The 14,602-nt window shown below is 48.7% G+C and overlaps 1 protein-coding gene across 1 annotated transcript in view; it reads left to right on the top strand.

Annotated features, from left to right (window-relative positions):
• Positions 1-14,602, top strand: part of myo1d (myosin 1D) — a 30,042-nt gene that overhangs the window by 13,172 nt on the left and 2,268 nt on the right. The window contains exons 15-21 of the mRNA XM_086015971.1: positions 32-198; positions 1,210-1,417; positions 4,760-4,983; positions 5,846-5,984; positions 6,440-6,544; positions 6,637-6,750; positions 8,582-8,736. Coding sequence (XP_085872097.1) covers positions 32-198; positions 1,210-1,417; positions 4,760-4,983; positions 5,846-5,984; positions 6,440-6,544; positions 6,637-6,750; positions 8,582-8,736 — 1,112 coding nt within the window. The remainder of the gene's footprint in view (positions 1-31; positions 199-1,209; positions 1,418-4,759; positions 4,984-5,845; positions 5,985-6,439; positions 6,545-6,636; positions 6,751-8,581; positions 8,737-14,602) is intronic.

Here is a 14,602-nt window from a genome sequence, read left to right as displayed (position 1 = left end):
CGGCGTGATTTTTTTCGGGCGCGCCGTGCAGGAGCCCTACTACGTACGCTGCATCAAGCCCAACGACGTCAAGTCGCCGCTGCTCTTTGAGCGCGAGCGTTGCCGCCACCAGGTGGAGTACCTGGGCCTGCTGGAGAACGTTCGAGTGCGCCGCGCCGGCTTCGCCTACAGACAGACCTACCCCAGATTCCTGCAGAGGTAAAAAAAAAAAACAAAACTGGATGACACATAAGCACACTTGTTGTCTTTGCCCCGGTTCTCCATCTGTTCCGCTCACCCACTGGCCACACAGCATTAGGTCACCTCTCTTACATCACAGCTTAAGCACTGAGTCAGCGTGCCAGATGTCGAGGAAACGACGCCTGGGATGCGCCGCTGCCTTGCGGGCCGCCGCGAGCGGCAGTCACCGTACGGCCGCTGCGGACTCCAAGCCGTTCGTAATCACACCCGTCTCGTTTCCGGAAGCCGCCATCGCGCTCTCGTTCACATGCAGGCACTGGAAAATGAGATGGCTAAGGCTGACTTTGACCTGTTTAAAGGAGACTTATTATGCGCTTCATATTTTTAAACTGCTCTCAGGTGTCTTAAAGCGAAAGTCAACCCAAAGATTTTTTTTTTTTTTTTCAAGAATGCCCACCAGTTGAAACACGGCATTCTGATTCATTTTGTTTGTTTGTGGAATAAGCGTTAATCCACTCGTTTTTAGCCTGTCTGCGGGGGCGGCCATTTTGTCTTCTGTCAACTGAAAATGACATCACAACTGCTCACAACCACCAATGGCGGCTCATAATTCAGAAAACAGGTCAGCCTCGATTGGTCGTCATTTTCAGTCGACAAAATGGCCGCCCCCGGAGATGGCTAACAACGAGTGCAATTTGCTGCGTAATTCATATTCCACAAACGCAATATTAATCGGTGTTTCAACTAGTGGGCCTGCTGCGAGCATATTCTTGAAAAAAATATGTTTCGGTTGACTTCCGCTTGAATAAAATGAAACACCTCCTGGACAGAAGAGTCCATTTTTACAAACACTATTTCACTATTTATTTCATTTTATTTTATTCTAGCGGAGCGTTTATTTGTATACCCGGCCCCCAGGCGCACTATTTTGACCTATTTGTACACAAACAGTTATTTGGACATCATTTGTTAGCTTTAATGATGACCTTTGCTAATGCCATATTGAAAATGTTGCGCGCCGGCCCGCAGGTACAAGATGATCTCGGAGTTCACGTGGCCCAACCACGACCTTCCCACGGACAAGGAGGCGGTCAAGAGGCTCCTGCAGGGCTGCCGCTTTGACGACGACGTGGCCTACGGCAAGACCAAGGTGTTTGTGCGCACGCCTCGCACGCTTTTCAGCCTGGAGGAGCAACGCGCCCACATGCTCCAGAGGATCGTCGTCTTCCTGCAGAAGGTGAGCGCGCCCGGGTGCCGCCGCGGCAAGACGCCTCGTAACGAATCGACAGTTGCTGTAGCGCCACCTCTGGCCCAAGCTATCGGTGCGTCTCTTTTGCAATTCCGTCGGAATGGCGCGGGCGGACTCCCTTCATGTCGCCTGTTGGTCCCCTCGGAGCGTTTTCAAGGCTTTGCAGTCAAATTAGCTTCTGAAGCCAATTGATTGCTTGACCTTGACGTATTGATCCATTTGATCGGCCGCCCCCTCGTCCTTCCCACAGTCACGTGCGCCTCCTCCTCACCTCCAGCGCAGTCCTGTCGCCTATCTGCTGGGAATAACCGGCTTTGATGGCAAAGGGAACACCCGCGGGACTTTCTGGCGTCTTTTCAACCAAAACAAACATCGGAGCTAGGCAGCCTCGCATGGAGACGTTCACTAAATGCACTATTTGCCATGAAAAAAAAAAAAAAAAAAAATCACAATTAATAGTTTGGGATGCGCAAGTACCGATACATGTTTTTTTTTTTTTAAGGTATTTGGTACTCATGAAGGCTGCCGATACAAGCCACCGATACTTAGGGCAAAAAGGAAAAAGTGATATGAAACATCTCTATTAATAGTTCCAACCGTAAGCAAACTATGATCCCAAACCGCTGCAATGTCATTCCAAACTCATCAACATTACCCTCTGTCCACTCCTTCCCACTTGGAGGAATCACAGCAGGAAAGAAAGTCCCACTGACATGAGCGCGCCCTCGTCACGTGACCAAATGAATATTTCATAAATTCCAGCGCACCAGACCACATCCCAGTAAGTGTGTGCCTGTCAAAGCAGCGAGATCAAAGATTCCCCTGGGGAATTCTCTGCCCCCGCCGCCGCCGCTGCCGCCGCCTTAATTGCTTTCCAAAGCGTTTTCTCGCTGTTCTCCGCTCTCGGGGCATCAGCTGGCAGCGTGGCCTTCGTTGTCTCCTCCTTCGCAAACGCCGTCTTTATTCAGTCGATCGGGAAGTCAAGTCCATCTTAAGGAGACTTGACGCGACGGCCAGATTGCTTCCTCCTAGCGGAGTCGAGATTACACGCGCTTTAGCCTTCGTGGAAACCAGTTTCGCGACCTTGATTGAGCCAAGGCACATTCAGTATTTTACTTTGGAAAGCACTCAAACAATTGACTCAAAAATGCCAATATGTCAGGATTTTCGGCCACCCAGTATAATATTGTTTTTTCAGCCTCTAATATTGATTGAATGATGGCAGAGAAAATGTGCAAAAATCTGAGAAAATGTGCAAAAACACAAATAATAAATATCTACTTCACTTCATTTCTCATGAACGGGGTAGACCATCACAATATCGCAATATCGTGATAATATCGTATCGTTTTTAAATTGAAAAAAAAAAAAACCAAGTAGAAATTGTTAGGTTAAATACATTTGTGTAAGCTTGTTTGTTATTGTGCTTGACTGCAGAAGGAACTGGTCAATTCATTTTTGTTCCCATTGGTCTCCGCTGGCATTGTAAATCCTGACAAGGGCACAATAAAAGCTCTTCCGTTTTTACTACGGGGCCTGATTTTATTCCCTCTCAGTCCCCAGGGTGTTGTTGTCTTGCCGCCACCGTGTTGGCGCACACGTGAGAACACCTCCCTGATTCCCCCCCCCGCACCCCTCGCCTTAATGAGAACATTTTTTTGTCAGCAGTGAGGTGATTTATTGTCACTTGATGCTCTTTTATTTGATTCCTCCTCCCCTCCAATTGACCTGCGGCTCCGCCCCCCCTCGCACTTGCCACGGCGCTTGGCTTTAATTAGAGATCCGCTTGGATAAGCGCAGAGCGGCGCAGTGCAGCAGGCATTGAATTGCCGCTCTTGCGGACGCACATCATCATCATCATCATCATCATCATCGCTAATGCTAGGCTCAAGCTAGCATCAGTCTGTACTGGTCATGAGGGCCCAGACCTCCCCCAAGGCTTTGTTCTGTCCCGTTTTAATACAGCGGCGTCTTGACTGATGAGCTTGATTTGTTTTGTGACCCCGTTGAAATTAACCCCGGAAAAAAACATTTTTTTTTTTATATCCCTACCCCTAAAATGAGCCAATTCCACTATGGAAAGAAATCCTACATGCACACATGTAGGCAGAACAAAGCCTCCTTGGCAGAGATATTAAAATCAGAAAAATGAATTCCCACTTAATTAAAACCTAATTAACAGTGACGGGGAAAGAGACAAATTAGCCGTCGGCAACATGCGCTGCGGTGTGACTTATCATCCTCCTCTCCAATTATGGCGGCGAGCTCATCAGGTGAAGACCACCTCCCGCGCAATTTTAATATTCATGCGCTGGAAATGCGCTTCCTCACGGCGTCAGCCACTCACGCTTCCGACGCATGAAATATTCACGATCTTCCCCCACCATGACTGTGCGCCGGATGCTGCGTATAAAGTGTCGTTAATTCCACCTGCTACTTTATTTTCACACACACAGAGGTGGCAGAAATACAATTGAAATCATGAATATTTAAACACAAACGACTAGAGATGGACTGTTTTTTTTTTTTTTTCAAGGCCGATACCGATTATTAGTACCGGTAGTCAAAGAGGCCGAGAACCGATATTTGAAGCCGATATTCATTTTCAGTAAAAAGGAAAATATTGGCATCAAAAAATAAAACAAATGAAAAGTCTTAACTTGGTTGAAATGCCTTGCCACACATGTTTGTTGAACAATTTTTTTCTGATTTGCATAATGTGCATGTTTTTTATTATCATACACTGATATGCATCTTTGTTGTAAAATTCCAACAAAGTTCAAGGAGCTCCCATGGTCTTCAAATGTTTTATACATCTCCGTTGTAAAAATGTCAAAAAAATCTTGTAATAATATTTTTTTTAAAAAAACAACATTATGCAAACCTGCAACATTGTTCAATAACAAAGTTAAGAGTCCATTTTCTTTCGATTCTTTTCTTTTTACTGAAAATGAATATCGGCTTCAAATATCGGTTATCGGCCTCCTTTACTACGAATAATCGGTCTCGGCCCTGAAAGAAGCATATCGGTCTGTCTCTAAGAACTAATAAGTAAAAGCTCATTAGCAAAATATATACCCAAGTAAAGTACAAATATATGACTTAGGAGTATTTATATTTGGCTACTTCCCATGAAGACACATCCCGGGCGGGAGCTGTTGCGTAAGTAGTGTACACTGCGATGGGCGCGATGATCACGCTTTGAGCTTGGATAAAGCGCTATGACACCCAAGGGTGCCGCTACCTTTGAATATTCACGCTCCACTCCCACTTAATAGGCTGTCTGCTTAGCCGGAAAATAGAGCCTGAGATGTTGCCCGCCGTCCGCAGGTGTGGAGGGGCACCATCGCCCGCATCCGTTACCGGCGCATGCGGGCCGCCCTGGTCATCCTGCAGGCCTACCGCCACTACAAGATCAAGTCGTACATCCGCGAGCTCAACCGCCGCTTCCGCAACGTGCGCTCCATGAAGGACCACGGCCGCCGCGTCAAGTGGCCCGCGCCGCCCAAAGTGCTGCGCAAGTTCGAGGAGGCGCTCAGGAGCATCTACAACAGGTAACGTGCGCCAGCTACGGCCTGCTCCGTTTGTCATCAATAGTGCTGCCATTTTGTTTTTCCCTCAAATTGCTTAATCAAAATGAATCCACGTTGAAATTCATTTGATGTGATCTTTGAAGAACGTCTTGAAAGCACAAAAGTGTGGCTGCTGCCGCTTCTTCCTAGAAGGTTTATTTGGAAACGACAACAAAGGAGCTCTCCCCGGTCACGCGTGCTAGCGCCGGGCTAAGCTAGCATTTGCTGCATTTGCTGCGTTTGCTTTCCCTGGCTCAGTCTCCATCCACCACCATCTTAGCCATATACGCACACGTTGCCTTCAGGAGCCTCCGAAACGCACGACAATGCAAACATTCATTTGTTCTTCTAATCTCACTCTTACTAATGTCAAGCGTGACCTGCTGGGGACACACCCCAAAAAATAAAAGAATCCTTTTCCTTGCCATTTCAAGAATTCCAACCACGGAAAAATGCGATTCCAAGCGCGCGCAGTCAGCCGGCGCGGCCTCTCGGCCGGTGTTTTTCCAAACCTGGCAGCCGCGGAGTTGACCCGTGAGCCGCTGGAGACCGACAAGGCCTCCGGCCTCCTTTCTCATCCAGATGCGGCCCTTTGAAGCATGTTTCTTTCTGCCCACACTGGGAATGGATTTTTTTTTTTTTCTCTCTTTTATTCCCTGCGTCGTCCAAAAAAAAACCCATCGCTTCCTTTCATCCCGGCGGCGGTTTGCACAGCGAGAACTTTGCCCCGCCGGACACGATGGAGGAGTCGACTCGGGTCGATTTTCCACTGCTCTAATAAGGTGTTTTTGTTTTTGTTTTGTTTTGTTTTTTCCTTCCCGCCTCGTCTTTTCCCCTTCTGCAGGTGGTGGGCGTGGACGCTGATCAAAGGCCTTAATGCAGAGGAGACCCTGCAGGTGAGGGCCAAGGTGGCCTGCCTGGAGGCCCTCAAGGGCCACAGGGTGGACCTGGGGCTGCAGCGGGCCTGGGAAGGAAACTACCTGGTGAGTAGTTGGACTGAACGTCAATACGGTCAAGCCAGGGGCGGAGCCAGAACGTGGCTAATGGGCGGGGCCGGAAAAATCAGGGTGAGCACTGAGCACAATCCTCCTGTCAAGACACAATATATATTCGAATCCAATGATCAACTGAATAATATGAAGTTCAGATCTTCCTTAGACAACCGCCATTCTTAATATTGAATAAAATAAAAAACACAAATTCAAAAAATAAAAGTATATCTTTGCACAGCCAGGCCCACCCATAGCTCCGCCCCCGAGTCAAGCCCCGTTATAGCCATGAAAAATACAGTGTTGAAATACAGCGTTGAAATGATTGCCGTTAGCATTCGCTTGCTAACGGAGCTGTTGTTCCACGGAAGCATTGCGTAGCAACTGCAAATCGGCGTTACTAATCTGAAAAACGCACGCACTCTCTTGTGTCCCTTTTTTCCCCCCAGAAGCGAGACAGCCCCGATAGCACGGCGTCCTTCGCGTTGGTCTCCAGCGAGCTGCAGCGCAAAGACAAATTCATGCGGGTCCTGTTCGCGTGCAACGTACGCAAGGTGGCCGGCAACCCTTTGCGCCTGATTTCCTTTTTTTTTTTTGCCAAAAAGGCGACCCCGATGATGCCAATCGTGGCCGCTTGTCTCTCCAGATCAACCACTTCCACAAGGCGGAGGACCGAGCTGTGCTCATCACCGACCGCCACCTGTACAAGATGGACCCCCTCAAGCAGTACAAACCCATGAAGAGCATCCCCCTCTACAACGTAGGACGCTTTCACTTCACTTCACTTGAGATTTTGGGAGGGTGTCAGGACTGAGGGTTGAACCTGGCGGGAGGGAAACGTGAGCGCCAGGAGACAGCCGACGCCGGCGCGGTTGCATCTCGGCGCCGCGGTCGCGGCAGATGGCGTCGGGGCGGCGCGACAGTGGGAGTTTTTCCTCAGCTCGCCTTCAATACAGCGATTGGCTGTTGACCTGAACCGAACGATCACCGAAAGATGTGAAACATTTTTAGCTAGCTAGCTAGCTAGCTAGCTAGCACACAGTTAAAAATGACTCATTCGTGCTATTAGGTTTTCAAGCGGTGTTGTGCCATTGGTGGTTTTTCCAATAAATTAGCACACAATGCTAGGCTAACACCTGTGCAAAAGCAACATCATGACTTGGGTAACGTCTCTACATCTTTTCCCCACTTCGGGTGAGCGTCTCCACGCCCTCCACCTGATCCGTCTCGGCTCCCTTCCCGCCGTTGTCATGCCAACTTCCCAGGAGACGGCGTCGCCATGGCGACCGAGCTGGATCAGCTGATGTCTGGCGGCGAGCGGCGCTCCTCTTCCTCTTACTGTTTCCCGAAGAGAGTCATTCATCTCTTCATCTCATCGTCTTCCTTTTTCTGCGTTTCATAATCCCGTGCGGCCATTTGATTTTGCGGCGTGCAGAAGAAAAAAGAATCATACATTTGATGCAAATAGCAAAAATTCCAGAGCGATTGACGTCCTCCCAAATGAAATTGGCGAATTTCCCATATTAACTGAGTCACTGTTAGCAGAAAAAAAACCCAAACTTTTCTTCTCGTTTTTCAAACATGGCTTGATTTCTGGCCAAAAAGCAGACAAAAACATATTTTCGTGAAAAGAAACATTTCAAGCCGAACAGTGACTGTGACACTACTGTCCTCCATTTTGTTTTAGTTGTGCAATAAGGTCCATTGACATTTTGCAGCGCATTTTTTGTAATACAGCCCTGAACGAAAAAAACTGAAAATATTTACTACGACCTCTCCTGATAGCAGACACATTGTCATGTCTCTGTCCTATTAAAATTTAAAAGCCAGAGACATTCAGGTGGAAAATAACCTTGTGTCAGGCTGAAAAAAAAAAAAAGGCCAAAAGTGTGATTGCGCCCACCCTGCCCCTCGCCAACACGTGGTGTCCCGCCGAGCGACAATCGGAACAGATGGCGGGACAGACGAGCGGCCGCCGAGGCTTCATTCGGCGGATCAAAAGTGATTTAGTGGATCAAGGCGGGAAAACAAATGAGAAAGTGTCATTAAGCAACTCGTTAGCAGCAGGCAGGCCGGCCGCCCGCCCGCCCGTCAATTAAGCCTTCAAAAATGCCGTCCGTGTGGTGCCATCAACAAGGGCGTGTAAAGGGGTGGCCCGAGGGGGGCGGCGACCTAAAGGGGGGGGAGGGGCCAAGACAAATCTTGCGTCCGTCCGGGTGGGAGTCGTGGCCTGCGCCGGCGTTTGTGTGCTCGACGACAAATGACACACATTCAAACAAACAAAAAAAAACGGCGATGGACACCGCTCATCTTCCTTCTCTGCCCTCGTCTTTAAAGATGCACAAAAGTCAAACTAATTGTTTTGCTCCTGCTGCTCCCCCCCGCCCCCGAGGCGAGACGAGGCGCTTCAATAAATCTTTAGCCGCTTTTGACTTTGACGGATTATTTTGCCCCTTGCTGACTCAATTTGACTGTGCAGTAAAGACATCTTCACAGCGGGCGCCGCACAACATTCTGCCTTGACCCAAATGTAGATGCTGACTTTTTTCATTTTGTCATTTTTGATTGACCCGCGTGCTGACGCGCGGCAGGTGACGGGCGTGAGCGTGTCGCCGGGCGGGGACCAGCTGGTGGTTTTCCACACCAAAGACAGCCGGGACCTGGTGGTGTGCCTGCAGGGCCTGGTGCCCGCCAACGAGAGCCGCATCGGTGAGCTGGTGGGCACCCTGCTCAGCCACTCCAAGAGGTAAGTCACGCTAAACGCATTCTCCAAGCCGGATATTAGCATTGTTGCTAACCAGCGGATAGCAGCTTACCTTAGCTAGGTGATACAGCCTTAAAAAAAAAATTTTCTCCCCACAAAAGACCTCATTTTTATTTATTTATTTTTTTGAATAGTGAAAAAATAGTGACAGGGTTTTTCTCCCCGTTACCAATTACACCCCCCCCCCTCCCGCACCACATAGCTCTACCTTCCACTTAGCGTGACGCTAACAAACAATGCCAAATGCGCCACAGATGGGCTAACGAATAGCCTCTGTGTGGCGGTGTTTATAACCCTTTGAACAGCTGAGCATTTGAGCACAAATGGTGGCGCAACACATGTAGACAGTTAACAATGCTCAAAGGCGTCTTAATTTTTGGGGCTATAAGAGATTTATGGTGTTTTCACGCCACCTCATCAGACAGCATGATTGTTTGTCGCGAAAAAAGCTTTATTTTTCTCCTCCAGATGTTCCACATGATGTAAAAAGAACATACTGAGTTGCTTCACTCATCGTCTCTTCCTAAAAGAAAAAATAATTTTAAAAAAGAGGAGCTTTGGCTTCCTCCATATTTTTGAAACAAACTGTCTCACTCGTCTCTCAAGGCCCGCCCACCCCACCCACTCAAGTCCACCTCAGCCTCACTTGATCCCCCACCCCGTTTCATTTCTGAGGGCGAGATGAAATATTTAAAGCTGCGCTACTGCTGGCGACTATTTTTAGAGTGCAAGCAGCCACCCGTGTTGTCTCTTTGAATTGATCTGTGTCGAAAGAGAACAGCGCGGACGCAGCTTTGAAATCAATCGATCAATAAGAGGTTGGAGCTGCAAAGATGGAGCAAAAAAAAACAAATTTGCACCTCTGGGCAAGTTGGCGTCTTCCATTAAAAGCCCGCGTGTGGACTGACCAACAGAGATTTGTGAAAACAAATTAAATTGTGACTTCGGAAGTTTCGGCCGGCGAGATGAAGAAACTCCGCACGGATTTTTTTTTTTCCCGTCATGTGGTCGGTCAGCAGCAGCCAATTGTTTTTTTTTTTCCTGCCGTCAGCAGCCACTTGATTAGGTACACCTTAACGGGCTCCGGGGTCCAAGTAGTGCCGCCGTCCGTGCCGGCCCCCCCTTTTGCCGCAAACGTGGCCACCGAAACGGGAGTCTTGTCAGCACTTTTCAAAGGCACCGTGTCAAAGTGCATTTGAGCCTGCGCTCCAATGGGCGAGAGACGCAGAGAGAGAGAGAGAGAGAGAGAGTTATTTGCTGTCCCTCGCCAAGGTCACGCAAGACTTTGTGCTGAATCAAATCTTTCTTCCTCACTGATGCGAGCCGTGCACTCCTCCTTCCCGTCATCCCTCCTTCTCTCCTCTTTCGCCCCCCCCCCCACCCGTCCTGCCTTCTTTAAAAAAAAAAAAAAAAAAGGAAATCTTTCCCTTACTCCCCCTTGACTGTGGCCTCTTCATCCCTCCATTCTTGCCCCGCCCCCCCCTGTTGCTTCCATCCTTTGCACATTTACTTCATCCCTCCCTTTTTTTTCCTTCATCACTTCTTCCCTCCCTGGCCCCTCTGTTGAATTTCCATATTTCCGTCCTCCCATTTGTCTCAAATTGCCCTAATCCCGTTCTCCCTCTCTCTTCCTAATCCTCTCTCTCTCTCTCTCTCTCTCTCTCTCTCTCGTCCTCACCCATCCCCCTTTTCTTTCTTTCGCCTTCCTTCCCTCACCCACCAGCTGCGCCCCTCCTCTTCTTTTGTTTTCCACCTGACATTCCGCGCGTTCCTCTTATGTTTTTCTCCCCCCCCCCCCCCCCCCTTGTGTCTCGTTTCCTTTCTGGGGCGCTGCGGATGCAGTTGCCATGGCGACAGCTGCTTCCATGTTTGTCTGATCAGTAAGCGATCCATTAATAACCCCGCGAGCTGCCTACACGTTTGCCGCATGAAGTCCAGACCAGGATTATGTAGCCGGTGCCTCCTCAAACATTTCCACGTTGATCTTGCCCCCCCCCTTTTGTTTTTGTTTTTTTCCGTTGTATCTTTTTCCAATATAATTGGGCACCACTTTGGACATTTTCACTAAGGGGTGTGCTCACTTTTGTTGCCATCGGCTGTGTGTTGGGTTATTTTCAGCGGGCGGGCAGTAAATGTACACTCTTATATAAGCTGTAACGTGACATGGTTGTCGCAAACTTTCGATTCCGTGTTGTCCCTTTGAAAAGGAAAAAAAATCCGACTGTATCGGCAAACGTTGGAAGGTCAGTTGTTGTTGCGTGGTGATTGCGACATCCTTCAATTGCTGCGACCCGCACGCTGCCAGCACCTTTCCGGGCGTCCATCCTTAACGGGCGGAACCCTTAATGTTCCGCCCGGCAACAGCACTTCTCCATTCCGTTCTTGGCCTCCTCCCCGCCACCGTCAGGGCAAGCGCGATGAGCTTGATGGTCCGCCACCTCTCCGGCGGATCCGTCATCGCTCTTTCGGCGCCGCACTCGCCTGATGGCCTCATTTTCCTCGGCGCCATCCATCCTGTTCGACACCTTTGCGATGCTAACATCGCAGCGACCTCCTTCGCGCCTCCTCCAGGGGCCTCACGTGTTCCTTGGATGTGTGTCGCTTTCTTTCGCCGTCCTCCGATGACCTTGAGCGCAGAGATATCTCCCGGTCGTCCGACTTCCTCACAATTAATTGAAGAAGGGTGTGAATGTGAGTGGTTGTTGGTCTGTATGTGCCAAAGTTGAAGGCAAGCAGGACAGTGACGGTGTTTTAGTCTCAATTTAAGCTTTTCAAAGGACATATGATGCCTTAAGATACAAATTGGAATTTTTTTTTTTGTGAATTGAATCTCAAAACACTTATTACCCTTTGAAACGAATACAAATTGCCTCAATTGGTTCTAGCCTCCCCTGAAAACCCGACAAAAATGTTAGCAATCTGTTTTTAATGAGGAAGATAGCGCTCTCAAATGTTGTACTTTATACTGTGTAAACAGAGAGTAATAACATAAATTGAATATGGAGAATTAAGCACTTTTGATTTAATGCTTCAGCTCAATTGATCGTGCTGCTCCTTCTTGCGCCCACCTTGGCCACCAGGGGGCAGTATAATGCAATCATACAGGCAAACGGAAGAAAACTCACCACAACTGCAAGCTGCACTAATAATGCCTGTCCGACTATCAATGCTAATTGTTAGCCCGCCAATGGGCTTTTCCATCATATGTTAGCATTAAGCTAAAGCAACGTTATTGGGTGTTTTATGTACAGAACGTGTAATTATTTTATTTTTTTCAGTGGACGCAATTCTTGTCGGCTTTTCCTGTTTAGCGAGTAACAGTAACGCCGACAGCGCATTGGCGCCGAGGCTCATTCAACAACACCCCCCACCCCGCCGCCGCCGCCATCTGCAGAGTGCGACCGTCCCCCTCCGGAGACAGATGCCGCCGCTTTTTCTGCGTTTCCGTTTCTGCATCACCTCCCACTCAACCGCTGAGGCGGCCCGTTTGTTTAAGCCTGCGCGCATTCCCGGCAACAGCTGTTCTTGGCACGCGCCGTTCGCCCGCCGTCCCGCGGGAGGACGGACATTCGGTGTCCACGTGGCGTCGGGGCGACCTCCTGCAGGGTCGCGCCACGTGTCGGACCTTTTCGTCCCCCGCCCCCCTTTGGAGTGACTGCTGTTTAAACGTGACTGAGTCCCGGCAAACATACGGAGCAGGTTGAGGCAACACGTGAGCCCGCCTCTCCAATGCATGAATAAAATCAGAAGCCAATGACGCTCATCAAAAAACATCACCTGCTGCCGTCTTCCCGACGCAAGTGTAGCTGCCAGTGGTGGCAAAAATACTCGCACGCCGTCGGTTAAAAAAGGCACGCAAAAAAATATATATATAATGCAAAATGCACTAATTTTTAGCCATCTCTGGGGGCGGCCATTTTGTCACTTCTGTCGACTGAAAATGACATCACAACTGCATCTGAGCCGCGATTGGTGGTTGCGAGCAGTTGTGATGTCATTTTCAGGCGACAGCAGACAAAATGGCCACCATCGAAGATGGCTAAAAACGGGTGGATTAACTCTTATTTTACCTGTTTGAACTAGTGGGCTTGCATAGAACGTATTCTTGAAAAAAAATATGTTTGGGTTGATTTGCACTTTAAATAAGAAAGCGCTATCGATGAAACGTATTCAAGAGGGAGAGAAAGTCGAAGTTTGGATCCTATTTTTCGGTCGCGCGGCTGCTGGTGAACTGCGCCGAGCATCAAGTCAGACAAAAGGTGCGCTGGTGCGCCCGTGCAATTTGGACGTACAATGACGATAACGGCACGCATACTTCCGAGCGCTCGCCACCTTGGCGCCTATTGTTAGCATACATGAAAACAACCCCCCCCCCCCAAAAAAAAAACGCCTTCCCTGTGAAATTTAAATTTGCTCAGTCAGCACAGAAGGCGCCAATAACAAGCAGCAGCCATTCTACTGAGCGTTGTTGTCCTTGACGTGCCCTTTTATCCGAATGGAGTGCTGTGTAGTGTATAAGCAGGCATGCTAATTAGCTGCGCGTAGATCAAACTAATGCAGAATAATCCAAAAGCTGCGCACTTAATCCTGCACGGGGATTAAAACCTTTTGATTGGCCGCGATGGGCTGCGATTGTAGTCGGAGAGCCGAGGGAGTCGGGCGAGCCGCTCGCGTCCTCCTCGTTAGGCTGCTCGCGATGACCGTGTGCCTCGTTGTTGCATCGCCGTCATTTCGGTGAACATTTCAGGTCACAGTCGCCGGGTGAAAGACTTTGAAGTGGAAACTTTCCAGTCTTGCCATCTGGGGGTGAAGTTGTGAAATTTGGGCTCATGCAGCAAAGTCACAACAACAAGAGTGTATGGGGGGGGGGGGGGGGTCGCTGGTTAAAATGCAACTGGGGGAAGGAAAGAATTGATTTTCCAGTTTGAGAGGCCAGTGAAGTGTAAGTCTGCCTTGGGGGAGGTCAGAGCAGCTTAGACGGCCTGCTGGGAAAGAAAGATCGTCCTGTGACCTCAAAAATCATCCAGCCCCCCCCAAAATTCTATTTATCGACACAATGTGATTTCATTGTGCTATCTATTTCCAGACGATTGTTTGTGTGCGTGTGTGTAATCCGTCACGGTGTTTGCCCTTCACGCCAAGCGCAGCATCCCTCTGGCATTTTAGCAAGACACACACACACACACACAAAGTACCTTTGGCTGGCGGCCATGACAGATGGAGGAGTTGGGCTGGCGCTGGTTGCCGTGGCAACCAGCAGTGACTTCTCCCCTCCGCTCCAACTGAAGCCACATGCGGCGGCTCTGCGGAGGTGTGCGGTGTGGGCGGCGTGTTTGTCTTCTTGACTTAATGTGTGTGCGCGCGCGCGTGTGTGCGTGAGAGAGAGACTTGTTGTGATTGCGTAACAAGTTGCTGTCATCAGATCATGACTTGTCCCCAGTTTGCGTGGAAGTGGGAAGCCTGATTTGTGTTTGGTAGCTAGCGGGCTACTTCCTGATTCATGAAGGATGTTACCTACTACCAGACGTGCTGTACCATTTTTTTTTTTTTTTTTTTTTTTTTCCATTCTAACATTGTTTCTAAGGCCATGACACCTAACCTGACCAAACACAATTTAAAAAAACTACAACCATAGAGTAAAAATGTGTATAAGAATAACACACAATAAAATATGAATGCAAATAAAATAACAGGTACATTCTAGGGCTGTGCAATTAATCGAAATTCAATTACAATTACGATTATTACACTCCAGTTTACAAAATTGGCATAATCGTTAAAAAAAACGATTATTAATATGCATTTATATCCACTCCAAGAAATAGTATTCCATGACATTTTCCATTTG

Source organism: Filicampus tigris, chromosome 19 (assembly GCF_054856515.1).
Source record: "Filicampus tigris isolate MCC_2025a chromosome 19, RoL_Ftig_1.0, whole genome shotgun sequence".
NCBI lineage: Eukaryota > Metazoa > Chordata > Actinopteri > Syngnathiformes > Syngnathidae > Filicampus > Filicampus tigris.
The sequence above is the reverse complement of the archived record's forward strand: the minus strand, read 5'-3'. Positions and strand labels throughout refer to the sequence as shown.